This window comes from Mixophyes fleayi, chromosome 9, assembly GCF_038048845.1.
Source record: "Mixophyes fleayi isolate aMixFle1 chromosome 9, aMixFle1.hap1, whole genome shotgun sequence".
NCBI lineage: Eukaryota > Metazoa > Chordata > Amphibia > Anura > Limnodynastidae > Mixophyes > Mixophyes fleayi.
Window position 1 is genome coordinate 113,630,409 of NC_134410.1, and position 22,369 is coordinate 113,652,777.

Sequence of the window (22,369 nt, forward strand, 5' to 3'; positions counted from 1 at the left end):
CTCTAATTAATCATTTAAATTTACGATAAAGGGTCAAAATCATACACCGATCTAAAACATGTTAATATGACCTGCATAGTTGTTTTTAAATAATTATTGGAACTAGGCCATCCACATTAATTACCTTCCCTCAGGTGACATCCCAGTCCGGTCTGAATACCTTGACATTCAAAGGAATCTTTTTAACTAAGACAAAAAGAGGAATATACAGTAACAGGTAAAACTCTCAATAACGAAATGAGCCATGTAATATAGCTGTGAAATCTGCTATTCACATATCTATTTACAACCATTTTAAAATTATTTCCATGGCCACAATGCAGCTGGAAAAAGTCATAGGTGTTCTCTAGGTGGATATCGGAGCTCTGCAATATCCATCATGACTTGTTTATTTAATTATCATGCATTTTTGACATTGTAAACATTACTCTAAAATAAATGGTAACTTGTGAATCCACAGGAATGAGAACCATGGTGAGAAGTACATCCCATATACAGTATAAAATTAATTGTACTCTGTAATAGTTGATCACTCAAGGGACATTTCCAGAGCCAAAACCTTTAAAATACCTGGAAATGAATGACAGCTGGCAACTAGGTTACTCTTCCACATCTAGCCTCCATATTATTTATTTTTTTGCATAATAATATATTAACTATGTTAAATAAATTTAACCCTGCACAGTTTCATAAAATGACTGTCAGTCTTATAACATGTATAAGTAACGTTTTCCAAGAACTGTTTCTCAAAAATAGGTTCCGGACTGCATTCCCCGTCGTGCATTGCGACAAGGGTTGCGCGGAAAATGTCTTAGGTCAGGGGGGAGAACGCCGTTCTCTGCAGGGGAGCGCTGAGCGCGGTGCATTGTGGGGCGTGTAGTCCGGAGGTGAGCTGTTTCCTGTGTACTGTAGTTAAGTGTAAAAGGCAGTTATGTATTGAGGGGAATGCAGCAGGGCGCGGGGTGCTGGCTGCAGAGAGAGACACACAGCCCATGTACAGTGGTGTAAGGGCCCTGGTCACCCACACAGGTCAATGTATGTAGACATACAGGCAGAGGGCACCCAGTTCTTGTATACAGCAGTACTGCCCACTGTGCCATGGAGGAGGTGGACCGGATTCTCATTCACACTCTGCGGACCTGTGGCACGTAAGTAACCCTCATAGGAGATCATGTGACCTATTCCCAGTTACACCATCATGTCTCAGATCATGTGACCTACCTATGTAACTACTGCTCCATCATGTACCACATTCCTATGTAGCTGCTCCTCCATCATGTATCACATTATATGACTCATTCATTTCTCATATAACTGTTCAGCATGTACCCTATCATGTCACTCATGCACTTCACCACCATCATGTGATTGTCATATGAAGCTTCATCATGTCTCGCATCATATGTGTTTCATACATAAGTACGCCTTCATTACATACCTGTTTCTAAAGCACAATTCCCTCCACACCAACATGCTGTCTCCAGGTGCCCACCCAGGGCCGTAACTAGGGCTGTGCGACAGGGGCGACCGCCCGGGGTGCAACGCTGAAGGGGGGGCGCAATTTAGGAATATTTTAGGTTCATTTGGTTAAAATTGAGGGCTAGGGGGGCGGCATTTGTCTTTCTCGCCCTTTCTTGCGCTAGAATTCTAAGTTACGGCTCTGTGCCCACCTGTCCACTTCCAGGGCCTGCAACGTGTTTTGCAGGTATCATTATGTGTCTTGTGAGATAATCTGTGTTTTTCTTGCACCAATTCATGCCCTGGTTTTTTTGCTGCTCAAAATTGTTACAGTATGTATTCATGTTGGTTGATGAAGGTACATTGTTGGGACCCCGATGCATTTGAGGTCTGAATCTGCCAAGTAGGCTGCCAGTGTAACGGTTCAGTTAATGTGCCTGATCATTGCTGTAACACTATTAATATGTAGTAAGGTCATCTATAGGGCATTATAGTTGTATACTGACTGGAGGGGTAAATGTATCAAGCTGTGAGTTTGAAAAGTGGAGGTGTTGCCTATAGCAACCAGATTCTAGATATCATTTTAAAACGGAGGATATATAAACTGTGTTTCATATAGAGATGCATTTGATATTGCAATTTTCCTGCATAAGTAAGAAGCGTCTCATCGCTATGTCCTTGTTAATGTCTAGATCAGGCCTGGCCAACTTGTGACTCTCCAGGCGTTGTGAAACTACAAGTCCCAGCATGCTTTGCCAGCGGATAGTTGGCAAGCTATTCTACAACTTGTAGTTTCACAACACCTGGAGAGCCACAGGTTGGCCAGGCCTGGTCTAGATGCTCAAATTGGGTACATGGTGGCCTAGTCACTTGCACTTCAAACTTGGCTACAAATGAACACGGAGGATTTGTGTTGAGCTGAAATACTCTGCGCCGCTGTTAACATTCTAACCCTTGCTACAATTTGTTTTAGCTCTGACCACTTTACCACCTGGACATCTGTGTGTCCTCTGTTTAGAAACGTGAATACAGTAGATGCTTGTGTGTATTTATAGAGCTGTAGACACCATTAGAGCAGCATAAGTCACTGAAAGCTGAGATTATGGAACGGATATAACGTACTGTTACATGTATGAATAGAGAACTAATGCTGAGACATCTACCATTGAACACTCATGTACAAAAAAAATCACATAACCAAATTCCCTTCTGCAGACCATAGGTCACATGGTCTCATTATGTGTCAGAGACCATGTGATCAGATAGCCTCACCAATGTGACACTTCTCAGATGCTTGTCAGTAATTCCAACGGTGCTATGTAACAGAGGCATGCAGCCTCACCGTTCCTGATCCTCATTTATCAGATCAACTGTGGACACTGTAGAAATATGATTTAATGTGTTAATAACACTGTGCCATGTCTCTATTCACCCTACCTGGCTGAACATAACATTGAGTCTACATATTCCATGGTATATCTAAGCAGTTTTCTAGTTACATGACATCTTGGACACCAGAGGATTTGATTCTACTGTAAGATGTTTAATATCGCTGTTATTTGTCCTGTAAAGTGTAATGATCTGGGCAGCATGTATAGAAGTATTATAATTTGCACCCCCGTGTAATGCTGCCCCACAGTGAGCCTGCTAATGGTCCCCTTGAAAGTGATATGATCAATTATTGGGTATGTTGGTACAGTAAATTTAGGTCATAAGATTACCTCTATTGTCCTGAGTGCAGTCATCGTCCCATTGCACTGACAAGCCCTAGGTACCCTAGGGCAGTGTTGGCTAACCTGTGACACTCCAGGGGGTAAATGTATTAAGCTCCGGGTTCTTCAACACCCGCGAGTTCGGCGTCTTCGGCGTTTAAATTTAAAGCGACGCTGCCTTGTTAAGGGAAACTTCCCTTTACAAGGCAGCGCCGCTTTAAATTTAAGCGCTGAAGACGCTGAACTTGCCGGAGTTGAAGAATCCGGAGGTTCATACATTTACCCCCAGGTGTTGTGAAACTACAAGTCCCAGCACACCCTTCCAGCAATAAGCTGCTATATATTGGCAAAGCATGCTGGAACGTGTAGTTTCACAACACCTGGAGTGTCACAGGTTAGCCAACACTGCCCTAGGGCTTGTCGGTCATCCTGCTCTTTGGGCTGGGTGTAAAATGGCTGGATCTCATCCTATTGGCCACTTACACGACCGTGATCCCGGCTTTCAAGCCAGCCGCCTTTTATATGGTCAGTTTAACATTCCTCCTTTTGAATTTAGGGGACACAGAATGGTGGTTAGACACAACAGAAGCGCAAACAACCCTATCGGATACAGACGTAATCTGTCTGGACCCAGAATAAACGAACAAACAGGGCTTCTACTCCTACCTTTTTCTGGTTTCCAAGGGAGACTGATACTTTTGTCTCATTTTAGATCTCAAGGCACCTTCTATGGGAGCAATTGACGAGTATTGTCACACCTTAATAAGATTGACAGGGGAGGCTGGGGAGGAGATATAGAAATGATGGGAAAACGAAGACAAGAGCAACTGCTGAATATGGAGAAGTCTTCCTAATATCTTTATAGAAAATATAGTCCTATAACAAATCATTATATACTTTCATCCCTTAATATTTACATCTGACAAATAGAGGTAAAAAAAAGAAAGATGGGGTTCAATAATAATGTCCTTTATGCCCATATCGATGATAATCTAAAAACAGTAGACCATTATGCACAACAACTCGGCATGTGTTTTCTCTATAGCCCGTTATATGCCAGGATCCCCTGTCGCCAACCTCTGTGAATACACGCGATAACCTTTATTGTTCTTCCAGTAGCAGTACTGTTATTTTAATTATAACGCTCACTTTTCTCCTGTACAGGGAGATCCCAGAAGAAGTGCAGAGTGTGCGTCAATTCAACACCGAACTTATCGTAGAGGCGGTGGTGAGATGTCTGCGTGTGATCAACCCCTCTGTGGGCTCCAGCCTGGGTCACGTCCTGCCCCCAGGGATGTCTGCCCGCTTCCGTATAGGCACCAGCCTGGCGCAGGCCTGTCAGGTGAGCTGGGCGATGGTGGCATGAGAGTCTTGTGTAAACACTTGGGGGAACTTTACAAAGATGCGAAGATAGTTGGAATGTTGGCTGTTGCTATGTGGGGAACAGTCAGTATATTGTCATTAGTATCTTATAATTCACAAGTGATGCCAATATGTGTAATATATCTGTCTCAGTGGTGATGTCATTGATTATAATTGGTGACTACTGATGTCATTGCTTCAGTGTTCATTAATAATGTACCCTCTGTCTGTAAGTTATTTTACTGGTGTCGTTCATGAAACAGGACATTGGGTACGCTGCTATGTATGCACTAAGAGGAGAGATGGGGCACACTAAACGTGCCGGGCATCTGAATAGCTCGAGGATAGGAAACAGCCCTTTATATGTCTCTATACACATTGTTTAACTTTGTTACTGACCTAGGTCTCCCATGATGCCAGCCAGCAGCGGAATATAGTAACACTGCCTGGTGCACACCACCCAGTATACAATACACACCATTGTTCTTGTTGGGCGTCATCTTGATAATATAGCAAAGCACCATAGAGTTTTCATATTGGATAGTGCGCCCCCTAGTGTAAAGTATGCGCAAAGAAGGAACACTATCTTCTCCAAACACAAATATGGCTTTGCAGATTGAAAGAAATCAACATCCATCTCACAGACACAAATTTATAAAACTTCCTGCCATGACACTCCGTAGTATGTTTTAGAATGTCATGCTAGGAAAAGTGTCTACCGTCTTCCATGCACGCTGCCTTCACTGGATCTCCATTGTCGATTAACATGGTTTCCGGCCTCCAGTCTTTCACAGTGAACAAAATGTGATTCATTTGTAAGCTCCAGGGTGTGCCGTGATATCACTGTGTCCTGTCCCCATAAATTATCCACTGAAAGGTCGATGCATGGTAGACCGAAATACTGGGGTCATGAGTTCAATTCCCGACCATGGCCTTATCTGTGAGGAGTTTGTATGTTCTCCCCGTGTTTGCGTGGGTTTCCTCTGGGTGCTCCGGTTTCCTCCCACACTCCAAAAACATACTGGTAGGTTAATTGGCTGCTAACAAATTGACCCTAGTCTGTGTGTGTATGTTAGGGAATTTAGACTGTAAGCCCCAATGGGGCAGGGACTAATGTGAGTGAGTTCTCTGTACAGCGCTGCGGAATTAGTGGCGCTATATAAATAAATGGTAATAATAATAATCATAAAGGCTTCGTATACAAAGCAGCACTCCTTTGTCCATAATAGTATCTGCTATATTAGCCACATTTGGCCCATTTTCTATTGGATATGTTAGTTAGAAAAACAGGAGACCTATTGCTGTCCTCTATGTCTCCCCTTTAAAAAAAAAAAAAAAAAAATGATTACTGGCAAAACTGATTGAGAGTGAAAATTCTTCTGGTCACTTAAATCTTTTATGCAGCAACATTGTGTATAAGAACAGTACAATGAATTCTCATGAATTAATGTGCTGTAATGCATAGAAAATAGTCACATTGACTCATCAAATGTATCCTTTTACTTCCTATGCTATGTGAGTTTATGTCTACACTTACGTTCCCTTGTTGTCCTTTGGAATGTGAATAACATATTTCTGATTAATACAGCCGGTTTAACAGGAAAACCTCAGTCTCTGTTTAGATGGCGTAACTGATATTTGGAATGTTTAATCCACTCAGGAGCTGGGCTACACTGGAGAGGTCGGTTATCAGACATTCCTGTACAGCAGCGAGCCAGATATCCGAGCGCTTCTGATTTTCTTGGCTGAGAAGCTCCCTAGACACTCCCATGACGACGCTCACCAGCCAGCAGGTATTGGAGGAAAACTGATAGGCGTCAGCCGCACCAAACACCCAGACACATTCAGCAAACTGTTTATGGGGCTTAGGTGGGAATTCAATTGGCCGCGAGTTTGTTTTTTTTTTGTTTTGTTTTTGTTTTTTTTCCCGCCGGGTTAAAAAAAAATAAAAAAATTCCCTGCGCGGGTTTTTACCTGCTGTAGCGACCGTTTTTAGTTAACACAGCGTTAAAACTCGTGCAATTGAATTGAAAATCGGGTATCACTGCCCACACGCATTAATTATCGGTGCTTGCAAATTTTTAGGGGAGTGAAGGGGAGGGTTTAACGCGGTCATGTATTAAAAAAAAAAAAAAAAGGATTGGTATACATTTTGAATACATTAGATTGCATTACACAACCTTTCTATTTTATAATATCTACATACAGTACTTTCTTTTAGCATATTTTTTATTTAACTATTTTTTACTATAGAATCATCTATAACATTACAAAACACATTAGTACATACATATTAGTACAAAAACATACATAAATATAATTAATTAGTGGTTTTTGTTTTTCATTCTTTTTTTAAAATAAAATCAACTTTTGCATGTTATGCATTACTGATGAACAGTTTTTTATCTTTTTTTTTTTTTTTTTTTTTTTTTTCATTATTACATGATTTCAAATAGTTTTCTTAGGTTTTTTATTTTTAGCACACCCCAAAAAGGTGCGAGATAAAGCGGCATATTGGCCTGTTTAACGCGCCACGTTAAGAAACAATTGAATAGCTTTTAACGAGGCTGCCTCTCGCACTCCCTATACTTTCAATAGATCTTCTACTTGAGCGAGATAGGACCGTTGGAGCAAAAAAAATGGTGCGTTAAAAATTTAATTGAATAGCGGTAAAGTTAACGCGCTCCAAAATGAAGAGAAAACGTGTTAAAATGATTTAACACGGTGTTAAAAAAATAACTTGTGGTCAATTGAATACCCCCCTTAGAGTGTTTGAAAATCAGATGAACAAACACGTGAATAAACTCTTAAGATAGAGATGGCTGTTTGTCCTTTATAAACACTAATATTTTTTTCTAATGTGTTAAGCTGGGTACACAGTGATGCAATCTTACTTTAAAATGTGATTTCTGTAACGATTTTACCAACGATTGAAAGTCCTGATGATTATGCAGATTTATGTATACATACCCACACGATTTAACGTTAGATCTGAGATCTGCATCGCTCATAAACATCTGCTGAAAAGATGGTGACTCTGTACACTGTCCAGATATTATTATTCATATAGCTCATTTATAGGCGCCACAAAAGGTCTGCATAGCCGTACATGACCTATAGCGAAAGCTGTGATCTATAACACATTATATGAAGAACAAAATGTAAAGACTGGACGTTATGGATAAACAGAAGTACAGATAAGACGTTAATGCAGATCAAATTATTTGAGGGACAATGAGTGAGAGTTATGGAAGTGACCAGTACGAAGTAGGTGTTGGCTAAAGATAACAGGGTTAGGGAGGCAGGTCAACAGGTACCGAGGGTGATGGAATAGAGGGAGAACACATGGTAAGAGGGCCCTGCTCCTGAGAGCTTACATCCTAAATAAAAGAGGGAGATATCGATTGGAGGAGTGGGGGTGAAAGCCGGGACAAGGGAGTTAGGGGGAAGGCTGATGGGCTTGAATAAAGAAATGAGTCTTAAGGGCACGCTTGACACCCTTGAGAGTAGAGGCTAACTTGATATAGGGCGTGGGAGTGGGAGTTCCACGGCTGGGGAGTGGCCCAGGGCAAAGTCCTGAAGGCAGGAGTTAGAAGAGGTGATCAATGAAAGAGTCAGGCGTCGGACATTGGCAGAGCGGAGGGGGCGGCAATAAGTGTATTTAAAGATGAGGTTGGAGATGTAGGGGGGAGGATTGATTTAGAGCTTTGAGGGTGAGGAGTTTAAATTTAATTCTGTAGGCCATGGTGAGCCAATGTAGTGTCTGGCAGAGAGGGACAGCAGAGAGTGCGGCAGAGAAAATAATAAGGCGGGCAGCAGCATTGAGGATAGACCTAAGATGGTCAAGGTGAGAGTCAGGTAGGCCAGAGAGAAGGAGGTTAATAAGAGTTTTGGTGACTTTCGTGGTGAGAGAGAGCCGTATCTTGGATATATTCCGGAGATGGAAGTAGCAGTATTTTGAGGTGGACAGAATGTGAGGTGTGAAGGAGAGGGATCAGTCGAGGATGACCCCAAGGCAGATATCTACCTATGCTGCCGGTCGTGAGTGCATACATACTTCCGTATTTGACCGACATCATTCCATCATTGTGAGTTTTAGGAAGTTTAGAAAAACCAAATCAAATGATACAATGTGTTTTGGTGTGATAAAACATGATCGTGGGGGCGTACACACACTGACCAAACGATAATTGCATTAGTGTGTACCCAGCTTTACATTGGAAAACACTGGAGCGTGGGCATAGGCCCTCCATGAGGTTGGACACTATGGGGTAAATTTATCAAACCTTCTAAAAAGGTAAAGTGGAGTTGTTGCCTATAGCAACCAATCAGATTCTAACTATCATATTCTAGAATGTACCAAATGATAGCTGGATTCTGACTGGTTGCTATGGGCAACACCTTCACTTTTCCTTTCTAGGTTGTTAAATCTATAAGATAAAAACAAAATGGCTTCTGCTCCCGCGGTCCATACGCCCCAGCCATGACACTATGCCCGGACTTTTGATAAAAACCGTGCTAGACCCCTGGGTAATTCCTAGGATGACAGTATTTCAAGTTAAACCTTTAGTGATCCTGTCCCTTTCATAATATATTACATTCTTCTTGTTTAATAGAATTGTATTTCCTGTTTGCTTTACTCAGTTATTGTCTCTCGGGAAGTGTTGGGATTGTTCAATATAGGAACTGTTTGTGCAACGGAAAAAAATAAATCAATATAATTTAATTAACCCAACCTCAAGGAAATCCAAAAGAGACTTTTGAAAGGTGGATGTACTTTGGTCATGAAATAGATTATTATTTTTTTGTTCTTTTGTTTGTAGGTAAATCTACACTCCTACAGAGAGAGATTGCAACCAAAATAAAGCAGCAGCTCTCCCTTCCTTGGCTGCCCCCGTCATGTCGAACAGCGGCCGCTCAGAGATCTCAAGTGTGTACGCGGTAACCGTAGCGCACAAAAGTGTTATAGAAATGGTTGTTTTGCAAACACTGGGAACTAATTATGCATTATGTCCTGGAATATCCTATAAAATACTCTATGTTGCATAGACCAGGCAGTTATTGGACCACTATCTCTAGGAAAACAAGATGTCTCATATAAGGCGCTACTAATAACATTCATTAATATAGATGTAAACGTGTTAGATGCTGATCATGTCTGAAGTTGAGATAATTTGATAAGATATATGTGATAACGCACCCCTTACGTTAAAATCACGAGGCGTTCTGTGGTGACCAAGTGCTTTTATTCAGGTCATGAAACCCCAAATTGACTTCTGTTTGTCTTCTATATCAACAGTAGGAGGTGCACCTCTCCTTATAATACATAGACGTTTTATGACAAAGAACGTAAAACAATTTAATACGTTAATCACCATCGTGTTAAATTATGTTTTGTTATACTTAGAAAAAACAATACATAATTAAGTAAAAAACTGTCAGCCTGTCCCATGTCATGTGAGGTGATTGTGACAGGATATTTGCAGAGGAGGGGGCTGGGGAGAGCCCGGTATAGAGCTGGCAATGGGTGTATTTGGGATTAGTGCAAGATCTGAGGTAAATTTGAAGGAGAAAGTCTGAAATGAAGACGCTATAGTATTGAGCAACGACATTGTAAAAGCTAATGCAGAGCTTATTATCTTTCTCCCTCTCTGACTTGAAGGAGGAATGTCCTGAAATGGCTTCATTAGTGAAAGATAATATATCTTTGGGTTGGCAAATATAATGATAATTTTCACAGTGGTTTCCTGGTGCCCAACAGACTTCCTGTCAGTAATCTCACTGAAGAACATTTTAGTCAGCATCTTGTAGTACAAATGGCCGACAACAGAGTACAAATAACATGGACTTAGCCGCATTACAAATGCAATGTTAAATATCCAATTTCTGTCAAGGCATTTGGTGGATCACTAAGTGGCACAGAGCCATTGTTTTTGGATCCCAAGAGTTAGTGTGCCTTTGTTCTGGGACCCCCAAAATATGTGGTTCCCAGTAGAATTTAATACACAGATTATGGTCCCCTCCTTGGGGTCCAGATCCACAAGCCGTGGAACCCTGCCAGATTCATGTATTACACTTTTTTTTGGCCTGAACTAATAGTTTTCTAACAACTAAACTGAAAAAGGGATTCTTTTCAGACAGTGTTTCACTTCACCCTGACTGCCCCACATAGCTTTATTTAAAGCCTGATCATGATAAAATCTTTGCTTCTCCGATAAGAAAAAGTGACATAAGGTTATGCCACAACCTACAGACACTGGTTAAATTATTAGGTAACAAAAAAAAAAAGTAGCGCATACTGGGCTTGATTCATCAAGGGACGTATCTACTGATTTTTGAGCATATCGTACACAAAATCACTAAGTAAGAGGCGTTTGGCTGTAGTCAATTTACAATAAGTGTGTGCAGAGCCGTAACTAGGGCTGTGCGACAGGGGCAATCGCCCAGGGCGCACCGCTGAATTGGGGTGTAATTTAGGAATATTTTAGATTCATTTGGTTAAAATTGAATGCTAGGAGGGCGGCATTTGTCTTTCTCGCCCCAGGCGCTAGAATTCTAAATTACGGCTCTGAGTGTTTGCCAAACTCAAGTGCACGCATCCACGTCTGAACCAAGCTCTGGGTATCTCAGAGTTACTTGTTTTTCTGCCGTACCACTTGCTACAGGGCTAGTCTGAGTCCTGATCACTATGATGCCGGTCTTGTATGCATGCTATAACATGTGTTTACAGCTGCTCCTGATTGTAAAGTGTATTTTATGTTCAGTGGACATTAACAACATTTTAATAAATGTATTTCATGGGGGAAAAATGATTAATTTTTTACTGTTTTAACATTAATGCCTGTACTATTAACAGGTGACAGGAATTCATCTTTTTTTTTTTTTCTGTGCGTTCTTTGGCGAATTTATAATCCACCTAGGTATTAGACGTATCCTGCAGTGTCTTGTGTAGTACACCTCCACCTGTATTCATCAGAACATGTATCTTCAGATCCGATTTAAGTGCGTTTTTAAACAAACTCCGGTTGCGCTGAGAATGCGTGCCTGGATGAATCGGGCCCACTAAGTTATTCATACAGTCTGTTATGTCTGAAATGTGTAGATGCTGCGCGTTTTCTGATCATGCCCTCTTATATTAATCCCTCAATCTGCATAAACAATTCCATTACCTAGGAGACCGCACACTAATTAGAGCTGTGAAGCTTTAGGTTAATGGCACAGAATTGCTTTGAGCATGTTAGCCCTGGGCCCTGGAGTATACAGGTTTTATTATTTATCTCCACTTAGCAGGCAATATAAATGCTGTGTTCCTGGCACACTAGCGCTGATATGAACTATGAACGCTGTTTGCAGCCATCATAGAGCATGTAGTGTAACAGGAACTGTGCGCTTATGGCATAATACAATGTGTGAGCGCTGAGTTCCTCAGGGTGAAATGTGCAGGCGCTGAATGCCCTGTCTGTGCTGTTCCTGCTCTCCTCCCCCTTTCCTGAGTAATGTAATATAGAGAAGCCCCGTATACACTATTGTATACGGGGCAGCACGGTGGCTCAGTGGTTAGCACTTCTGCCTCACAGCACTGGAGTCATGAGTCCATGGACTTATCTGTGTGGAGTTTGTATGTTCTTCCCGTGTCGCTCTCCCGCTTTCTCTCTCGCTCCTTCTCTTCCTCTCTCTCTTGCTACTCTTCCTCTCTCTCTCTCGCTCCTTCTCTTTCTCGCTCTCGTTTTCGCTCTCGCTGTCGCTCTAATGGGGCAGGGACTGAAGTGAGTGAGTTCTCTGTACAGCACTGCAGAATTAGTGCCACTGTATAAATAACTGATGATGATGATAGGACTGATTACATGCTGTATAGATTTAATACATTGTAATATTTGATTTATTTTATGTATATCAGGATGCTACATAAGTTGTTTTTCCTTGCAGAGCTTGTGCTGGTTACATCGATTTCATGCTCAGCCGCTGTCGCTAGCTGGAGATTCTTCTGTAAAATCCATCCCCGCTGGTAAGATCCATGGATATATGACTTCAGAATGGGCTCGGGGAGGCTTGGCCATATCCTGAGTCTTCTCTAACACGTTGTACCCCTGTCTGTAGAAAGGAAAGAGTACTGGGAGCGATACCTGCCTCTGGTTAGCGCACAGCTGCCTCACACCTACTCCCTGGCCGCGTCGTTGCTGGAGCGGAACGCGTCTGACCTCAGTGCTGTGCAGGAGTGGGAGGCCGAGTGGAAGAGTCAGGGTCTCTCCTCTCGGTTGTCCCCAGAGGTGAGTTCCTGAAAGAGCGGTCACTGCCACCCCGCCGAGTTGTCAGAGGGGCTAAAGCCAGTGGCTGAGAGCGCAGCAGATGTAACGGGAGAAGAGCATGGCTGGTGCCCTGTGTGCAGATAAAATAGCCCTTGTCTTGCCTACTGTCATTATGGGGTTTATGACAAGTGTACAGTAACCCATAGCAACTACTTAGCTGTGTTCATCTACTGCATATTTTGCTTTTATTTGTATTCTGTTAGTAAATTACTCCCATCTATGTCCATTTATATAAAAACCTGTCCTATTACTTCCCTTCCTCTTGTATTCAACACAATGTGACTTTCTTCCTCTCTAATGTCATTCCTACTCGTCCATACCCACTTTCCAGTATCCGCTCCCTCTTTATACTTGGTCAGCCAATGTGGAAATAAAACTGACTTGGAAGGAATTAATCTCACTCTGTCTGGAAAAAAGACCCACAAAAAAAAAGAAAGCGAAACATTCTAAATAAGTGAAACAATGGAGTTGAGCATGAGACTGTCCTGTCTTGCTCATATGGTAGCATAGACATGTGTGAACTTTCACCGACCACCAGGGCAAGAACAATGCAAATCGTATCTGATTTTTATCCTTCTTGGCCGGGCAAACAATTGGCGAATGACTGTGATTAGCCACTTTGATTGTGTACCATGTGATCTTTGTGTCTGGCCAGATTGGACACAGATGCAGTGAATTGGTGATCAAGACAAACTACTAGATCTAATCGTTGTGGAGAACTTTTAATAAAAGGTGTAAAAATGCATCCAGGAGCTTGTTTGTAAATGAGCAGACTTGGAATATCGATAAGCATGCAAAGGAAGCCTTTAATAATGTATATGGTTGGGGACACACTACAGAAAATTTCTCCCAATGCAATATCGTTAACAATTTTACCAATAACTGAGGATCCCGATTGACATGCCATTCATGAGTGCACACTATACATGTTTTACACGATTTACCTTCAGATCTGTGCTCTTCTGTTATAACCATCGGCTGAAAAGATTGTGACTCTGCACACTCCATAGAGGGACACTACTGGTCCTGAGTGCATACACACTGCAGAATTGGAACGGCATTGTTCCATCGTTGAACAAGATATTTAGTCTGTTTATAAAATCAAATGAAACAATACGATGAGCTTTGGAACGATCATCGTTGCAGCATAAACAGTAATGCGATCTCGGACCGAACGGTCATTTATCGTGTAATCGGGTGAAATACCAGTAGTGTGTACCCAGCCAAACTCTTACTCCTCCTTCAACTCAGTGTACCCAACTAGCTATATATTCCTGCATGTATAGCTCTTCTAGCTGAATAAAACTGCCTGAGAAAAGTATTGTGTAACAGATACTGCATGTAAAAGTGAACCCATCATCTACACACAGTTGAAGCCGTTGTTTATAGTCTGGACCAATATTCATCAGTATGCAGTAAATAGGATATTAGATAGTCTGTATTCTCATAAACCTTGGTACAGCCACAGAAGAGCAGCCAGGAGATACCCAGTACAAGCATTCTGCCATCTTTCATAAACACTAGGGACAAAATAAGGTTCTCTGTGCTGAATGGCTTCTGTGTTTCACAGAGCATCTTTACTTGTGTGAAATATATATAATCGGTAAATATTAATTTATTTTTAATTTAATATTTACTTATATGCTCTTTGTACATGATCCTTAGAATTATGTTGTTCGAGGAAGCCTGAGAGGGCTTTGGTTTTGTCGGGAGAAGAGTTGTAGTGCTTAGTGACCGTTAAATCTGTGTGCATTATTTTGTTGCTTGGAAGTTTGCATTCTTTGAAGTAAACCTAAGAGGGATTTTTAGTTCAGGTCCGAAGGACCATAGTCCAACTCTAAGGGGTAAATGTATCAAGCTGAGAGTTTCCGGCGGGTTTGAAAAAGTCTAGATGTTGCCTATAGCAACGAATCAGATCCTAGCTGTCATTCATTTAATACATTCTACAAAGTGACAGCTAGAATCTGATTGGTTGCTATAGGCAACATCTCCACTTTTTCAAACCAGCCGGAAACTTGCAGCTTGATACATTTACCCCCCAAGGAGTTTCTGCTTGCCTCACTTTTTATATATTGAATTGATGTTAACTGCCCATTTCAGAGAAGTAAACCGTTGTATAATCAGTTGAGGGGTAAAAGTTGCTGTGTACAATATCTGGGGTACTGTAATGTATTTTTTTCCTGACAGGAGTACCGCAACAGGAAACGTCAGCGTCTACAGAAACGGATACAGGATCAGCTCCGCCAGTGCAGCCAGCAGCTGACAGAGAACCATCTTCCATCCCCGTCCACACAAGACCTTGTGGAAATGCTGAAAGCCTTCTCTGTAGAGGGAGGAGCGGATCAGAACAAAGGTTCTAGGTTCACTCACGCCCAAAAATTCACCCACCAGCAGGTAAACCGCCTTGTTCTATAACAATCCGTAAGGTTTCTACACATTTCATGCCCGGCTTATAAAGTATATTTTGTGAACGTTCCGTACAAAATCTATATCAAATTTATTTAAATAAAACGGTGCGCACAATGCAAACTGGTGTTAATGACAAGTGCTAGAATGACAATGAGCATATTGTATTACTTCCACTGTCATTTAAAATCAGATGAATGATATCACCTTTTGGATACTCCTTAGTCATTATCCCATCACTCAAATAGCTTAAAAATAAGAATAGAGGGCCTGATTCATTAAGGATCTTAACTTAAGAAACTTCTTATTTCAGTCTCCTGGATAAGACCATGTTACAATGCAAGGGGTGCAAATTAGTATTCTGTTTTGCACATAAGTTAAATACTGACTGTTTTTTCATGTAGCACACACATATCAACTTTAAATTTCAGTGTACAAATAAGCTATCAAGTATTTGTGTGCTACATGAAAAAACAGTCAGTATTTAACTTATGTGCAAAACAGAATACTAATTTGCACCCCTTGCATTGTAACATGGTCTTATCCAGGAGACTGAAATAAGAAGTTTCTCAAGTTAAGATCCTTAATGAATCAGGCCCAGAGTGTTTAGATTTAGTTTGGGATGGAGACATTTTACAAAAAAAAACTTTTTTTAATGCATTAGAGCAGAGGATCTTGAAGTATAATTCCATTCAATTCCATTTAAGTAAGATACAATTATTATTAATCTACAGTGATTAGAAAAATTGTAATACAAATACCATCAGTCGTTTATACGTTAAGTACAATACTTTTCCAAATGCAGAATGTTTGAAAACATAACGTTTAAAACAAAAGTATAATTTTGTCTCCTTCTTTTTCTATTGTACTGTTTCAGGACCCCCAAGTATTGACGGAACAGATACAAAGAGCAGCTGAAAGTCTTCCCAAAAAAGATGCACAGGTAAAGAAACGTAATGTAATCAGGGTCGGTGCTAAACCTTCTCTTTAAGTTTATTCTTCATCTATAGCCAACTGCTGCCTGTCCCTTTAACTACTGCAGCTAAATACTGGTATTTAGTATTATTACTGATTAAATGATCGTGCTGTCTGTAGCCCGAACCTGACTTCATTAAGGAATAGAATGAAAGTGAGCCTTCATTGCTGTGCAAGAGTGTTGTAGGGACACAGGGGACCAGCATCATCATCATCATCATTTATTTATATAGCGCCAACATATTCCGTAGCGCTTTACAATTGGGGATAAACATAGTAAACTAATAAACAAACTGGGTAAAACAGACAAAGAGGTGAGAAGGCCCTGCTCGCAAGCTAACAATCTCTGGGACAATGGGAGTTTGACACATGAGGTTAAGTCTACATTTGCAGTCGGCCCAGCCAGACTGCAAAGGTAAAAGTGACTCGTAAGCTAAATGATCCTGTCGCACAACAATGTTGGTCAAGGGGTAGTTGTATAACAGGTGGTAATAGGGTAATGTAGTGAGGTTAAGAGGGTGGTTGAGGAATATTATAAGCTTGTCTGAAGAGGTGGGTTTTCAGAGAACGCTTGAAAGCTTGTAGATTAGAGGAAAGTCTTATTGTGCAAGGGAGAGAATTCCATAGAGTGGGTGCAGCCCGGCAAAAGTCCTGTAATTGGGAATGGGAGGATGTAATGGGGTCGATGAGAGACGTAGATCTTGTGCAGAACGGAGTTGCCGAGTTGGGAGATATTTTGAGACAAGAGAGGAGATGTATGTTGGTGCAGCTTTGTTGATGGCCTTGTGCTGCCAGCACAGCCAGTAATTCTATATCTGTAAAACCCAGAGAAGTTTAAGGTGACATTTTAATTTTGTAATAAAAACTTTTCCCAAAATTCCAAGAAAATTGTTTATTGGTTGCGGCTCAAACTACCGTCTTTTGATTGGTTCCAGATTGGTTGCTATTCACGCAGTGTGAGTGGTTAGAGTTATTGGACTGTGTTCAGACATTTATTTATTTTTTCCATCCTCTGCAATGTGCACATTTCTCAATTCCAGGATGCGGATGCGGAACACCAGGAACTGACCGCTTTGCAGCAGCAAATAGAGCAGGAGATCCAAGGGCTGGCGGACAGCACCAAACTTCTTCATCTCACTCTTACTCAGGTAGGAAGCTGCACAGGAGGTGGAGCGAGAGAGGGGATTCCCTGTAAAATAACGGGACTGTCTGATGCAGGTGGAGGCAGAGACCGACCAACTGCACCAGCGCTGTGAGGAAAAAGAGAGTTTGGTCCGAGTGAAAAAGAGAGCAGTGGAGTTGCTACCGGATGCTGACAACAATCTCGCCAAGTTACAGGTAATCCGGGCCGGCATCCAGCCTAGATAGAGTGTTTACCTGAACATGACTGATTATATGGTTAAATGCATAATAGTTAAAGCAGAACACCTTAGAAATCAGGATCCCCTCATACAAGCAACTTGTAGATTGACGAAACACCATCCATGATGGTTTTCTGGCTAAGCGGCTCCTCCTGTTTTACAGGCTATGGTAGACAGCAGTACCCAGCGGATGGTGAACCTCGTAGGTCAGTGGGAGTCTCATCGTGTTCGGCTGGTGGAAGAGTACAGAGAGCTGAGGAGAACGCACCAGGAGAAGGAGGTACGTGACATTGACACAGGACACACCTTGAAGTGCACGTGTAACCTGGTGTCAGCCATTTTGTGGGTGGAGCCATTCTTCATGCCTTTCAGTTCACTAGGAACTAGCGATATCGGTTTTTGGAGTGTGGTAGGAAACTGAAGCACCCGGAGGAAACCCATGCAAACACAGGGAGAACTTACAAACTCCACACACATAAGGCCATGGTGGGAATTGATCTCATGACCCCAGTGCTGTGAGGCAGAGGTGCTAACTACTAAGCCACCGTTCTTAAACCTATTAACCAGCTATATATACGCCGGGTGTTGTAGCTCTCAAATGTTGCCGCTCAGGAAAAATGTCGTCTGTGTAAAGTTCCCAGGCTTATCAACCTCCCATAAGGCCATGCCCGATAACCCGATTGGAGAGTGAGTACAATAGTAATCACATTTAGCTGTTGCTGATCAATATTGTCTAAAGTGTGACTAAAGGACCACACGTTGTATGGGATTGTTACAAAATCTTGGTTGCATTGGGCAGCAGCATTGGCCTGTAATATGTGATAACCCAGTACAATAATGGTTCACGGGTTGTCATCTTTGAGGCTTATCTGCTGCGTTCTCTCGCAGGATGAGTCGTCACGATGGATGAAAGACGTCAAAGATTTATACGAGAGAATCCGAGGAGCAGCTGATGAGGCCAAGCGCAAGGAGGAGCTGTACAAGCAGCTGGTGAGGGGGCTGTTCATGGAGACTGGGGGGGGAACGGGACATTCTTCTGCAGCAAACTGTGTAGAAAAGGAGGCGTTGCCCATGGCAGCCAATCAAATTTTAAAGTAACGTTTTTATGTTACTTTTCTATATTTTTAGAAAATGAAAGCAGAAATCTGATTGGTGGAAAGTGGCAAAACCATTGTTTCTACACAGTTGCCCGTGTTGCAGTTTTTATGGTGTTTTCACCAATCTATATTGACAATTGCTGATAACGTTCATCTCTGTTTGTCCCATTAGGTGTCTGAGTACGAGTCTCTCCCCAAGGAAGTCTCTCGCGCAGCCTACACTCAGCGCATCTTGGAGATTGTAAGCAATATTAAGAAGCAAAAAGAGGAAATCACTAAGGTAATATATGAGAGTGTCCACTCAAGGTAATGAACACATTTATTAAAAATATGGTTACTATTGCTTATTTACTATATAGATATATATATATTATTATTATTATTATTATTATTAATAATTTATTTTTTCTTTAGTCATTTCCCCACCTTCTATTTGCTGTCCTAGTTTAAATAGTACACATTGCCATTGATACTTTATACTAATTAAGAAAAAGATTGTTTCCTAGATAAAATGAGATTCACTATTCTATTTATTTTTACAAATAATAATCAGATGAGCTTTGTTATTAATTTTCTGCTGAATTTGTCTGGTTTTACATTGGCCTTAGACTGGTTCTTAAGTAAAGCTAGGTACACACTATAGGGTTTTTGTCCAATAATCGGCTCAATCAGCCGACATACGACCGCTCGTTTGAAAGTCGGGTCAGTGTGTGCAGTGACACGATGGTCGAAAGTCTGCCCAAATGGACGATTGCCGCCTCATTTGGTTGGTCGTACCGTTAAATATTTTCGTTCCAATCTCGTTTCCGCTGTGTAGTATAAGTATAAACTTCCGACCGATCCACAACAGTGAGTACAAAATTACAGTCATTGCTCACGACAACATGGCTGTAAAAAGTCGCTAAAGGGACGTCCGCTCTTCCCTTTATCGTCCTAAACAAGGCTAGTGTGTATGCAGTCCATGGACCGAGCGATCGGAACATCGATCGCATGTAAAATCGCTCGGCATAAAAAGTTGGTGGAAAATTCTGTAGTGTGTACCCAGCTTTGTTTCTTTGTCACATGAGACCCCTTCAGCTGTCAAATCAATCAGATAAAGCTTTGTGCTGCAGTCCTACCAAGGTGTATATTCTCACACTATATTATCACACTGTATTGGATGTGGCACTTACACTTAAAGTTATGGATTCCAAATTAATGAAAATTTCAGTATCTTCACTTAAAATTCCAATTTGCCATTTTCAGTATGCTAGGTTCAATGGAAGACTGGATTAATAGGTATGAAAGGAATATCTGGTATAATTTAATGGTTCTTAGTGACACATTTTGCTGGCTTCCCATACTAGTATCCCTGGGGGCCAATGTATCAAGCTGAGAGTTAAACCAATTATTTAGTACATTTTACAAAATGACAGCTAGAATCTGATTGGTTGCTATAGGCAACATCTCCACTTTTCAAACCCTGCCGGAAAACTCTCAGCTTGATACATTTACCCCCTGGTGTGTTGACGTTATTTGACATAGAGCATGCTAGCTAGGATTACATGAGGTGTTCTCTTCAATGACTACAGAATCTCCAGTAAGTAAACATGGGATTTAATGACCAGCACTGACCTTGTACCATCCTTGTATTTACAACAGATCCTCTCGGACACTAAAGAGCTACAGAAGGAAATAAACAGTCTGACTGGGAAAGTCGACCGAACTTTTGTGGTGACTGATGAGCTTGTATTTAAGGTACATGTCCCTCCCCTTCTGACTTCTCAACGTCCCTGTTCTGTGTGTATGAGGACAGTAGTATGACCCCTGGTGTTTTCTACACAGGACGCCAAGAAAGATGAGCCAGTCAGAAAGGCCTACAAGTACCTGGCTGCCTTACATGAGGTAGGAGAGAACTGAAGAGATTCTTCTGTCACTGTACACGTACTCATGGTGGAGGTGGCCATGTCACGCTCAGGGGACTGTATCCTATCCTTACAACATATTGTAGACTTACTATGGCAAATGGGCAAGGCATTGCAATTCTGTGCCAGGGTTTTGGGATAGTAGGACCCATTGCGGCAATGTCTGTGTGATGTCATTAGTTCTTTGTGTATTGATATACTGTTGTCTCATGACCACCACAAAATGGCTGTCTCATCTGGCTATAGGTAATGAGTACATCCCAACCACTGTTCTTTTATTCTTCTTGTATAATCGGTATTCTCATTATGTGATCCATTCCTCCTTAGAACTGTAGTCACCTTATCCAAACCATTGAGGACACGGGATCCATTCTACGAGAGATCCGTGACCTGGAGGAGCAGGTAAATTAGGGTCACCCTGTCGTGTTGGCTGTTCTTCTTGTGACCCCGGTTACATTTCTCTTGATATTCTTAATAATTAAGACACTATGTAGGAAATGCATTTAGCTACGATATTCCCCACCTCTATGCTGTGCGAGGAAAGTGAGCGTACATTTCTGTCAACATCTCCACCGTCTTCATACTTTGGGGCTAATTGACCCCCCCCTCCCTCCCCCCCCCCCTTGCCCTTTTGTGGGAGATTCAATTCTACATGGAGTGTCCTCGGGAAACTCCTCAAAAATGAGCGGAGATTCCTACTGTAATTTCCGCAATGTGCGCAACCGAACATTGTGGTGATGTCCACGCGCCGGATCATCAGTAATTGAATCTCCCCCAATGGCTACTTTTTGATAACTCAAACAAGCACACAGTCTAATGTAATTGCATCATTATTGAAATACTGCATAAGAGAACCAATTATTGGATGATCAGTGCTTCCGTTTACCTGATTTTAAGAATCTGAGGTTGACTTGCAGAGCATGCTGGGTGGTCCAGCGATAACTACAGAGCCACACGTGGCATATCTTTGGATTTTAGGTTAACACAAGGTGAGCGTGCAATTAAAGCTTTTGCCTTTCTTTGCAGATAGAGACAGAGATGGCTAAGAAGACGCTCAGTAATCTGCAGAAGATCTTGGAAGATTACAAGGCCATTAAACAGGAGAACGCTCTGCTGCTTGGTCGCGTGCGGGAGACTTAGGAAAGCTTAATATCTTTGTCTCCTCTCCTTGAGGCCTACATCTCCATTTATTTACGGTCCTGTACATAGACTGCACATTTCTCATAATACTATATTCACATCTGTAATACAAATGGACTCCACTTTTCTCACTAATTAAACATCTTCGCACACATGATTGTGCTGCAAGTGCTGTTCAGAATACAACCTGCAGGGGGCATTGCAGCACCAGTTAGCTGACATTTACGGTTTATGCAGCTAAGAAGTGTGGCTCATCAGTTTCATACATAATCCGGGTACAGATACCGTCACCAGCCTGATTTAATCTGTTCCTTTTTTTTTTTCTCTTTTAAAGGAAGATTATAGTTAAAACACAAGTTGCTTTTACACAGGGGAAAAGAAAGCATTTTGTTACATTCGTGTATGTAAATGAAAACATTTCTATAAACAGAAATTGAAGATATTATATGCGCAGTTTTTCAGCATTTTGCCATCACTGCATTGCTGTTCAGTTCACCAATCGGATTCATGTTGGTATCTACCATATAGGCATTTGCCTGGGGCCTCTCTGCTCAGGGGGTGGCACTGAAATCGTTCTATTTCACTTTCATTCGCATCTATTTTTTTTTTCCAGTTGATCTGTTGCTGACATCGAGCGATCCATTGAAA

The 22,369-nt window shown here is 41.6% G+C and overlaps 2 protein-coding genes across 3 annotated transcripts in view; one reads left to right on the forward strand and one right to left on the reverse strand.

Annotated features, from left to right (window-relative positions):
• Positions 1-720, reverse strand: part of CACNA1F (calcium voltage-gated channel subunit alpha1 F) — a 125,636-nt gene extending 124,916 nt beyond the window's left edge. Inside the window, exons 1-2 of one of the 2 annotated variants that reach the window (XM_075184998.1) lie at positions 571-720; positions 125-186 (exon numbers count right to left, since the gene is read on the reverse strand). The gene's annotated coding sequence lies outside the window, so the exon portion shown is untranslated. Of the gene's footprint in view, positions 1-124 lie in introns of both variants that reach the window. The other variant, XM_075184999.1, reaches the window with a different exon arrangement.
• Positions 721-847: 127 nt separating this feature from the next.
• Positions 848-22,163, forward strand: CCDC22 (CCC complex scaffolding subunit CCDC22). The gene is made up of 17 exons (XM_075185001.1): positions 848-1,148; positions 4,335-4,512; positions 6,193-6,325; positions 9,356-9,462; positions 12,459-12,537; positions 12,630-12,799; positions 15,026-15,232; positions 16,122-16,187; positions 17,260-17,367; positions 17,438-17,557; positions 17,744-17,860; positions 18,469-18,570; positions 18,850-18,957; positions 20,319-20,414; positions 20,502-20,561; positions 20,909-20,983; positions 21,608-22,163. Exons 1-17 carry the CDS (start codon positions 1,099-1,101, stop codon positions 21,719-21,721), a joined length of 1,890 nt encoding a protein of 629 aa, XP_075041102.1. The 5' UTR covers positions 848-1,098; the 3' UTR covers positions 21,722-22,163.
• Positions 22,164-22,369: the final 206 nt, after the last annotated feature.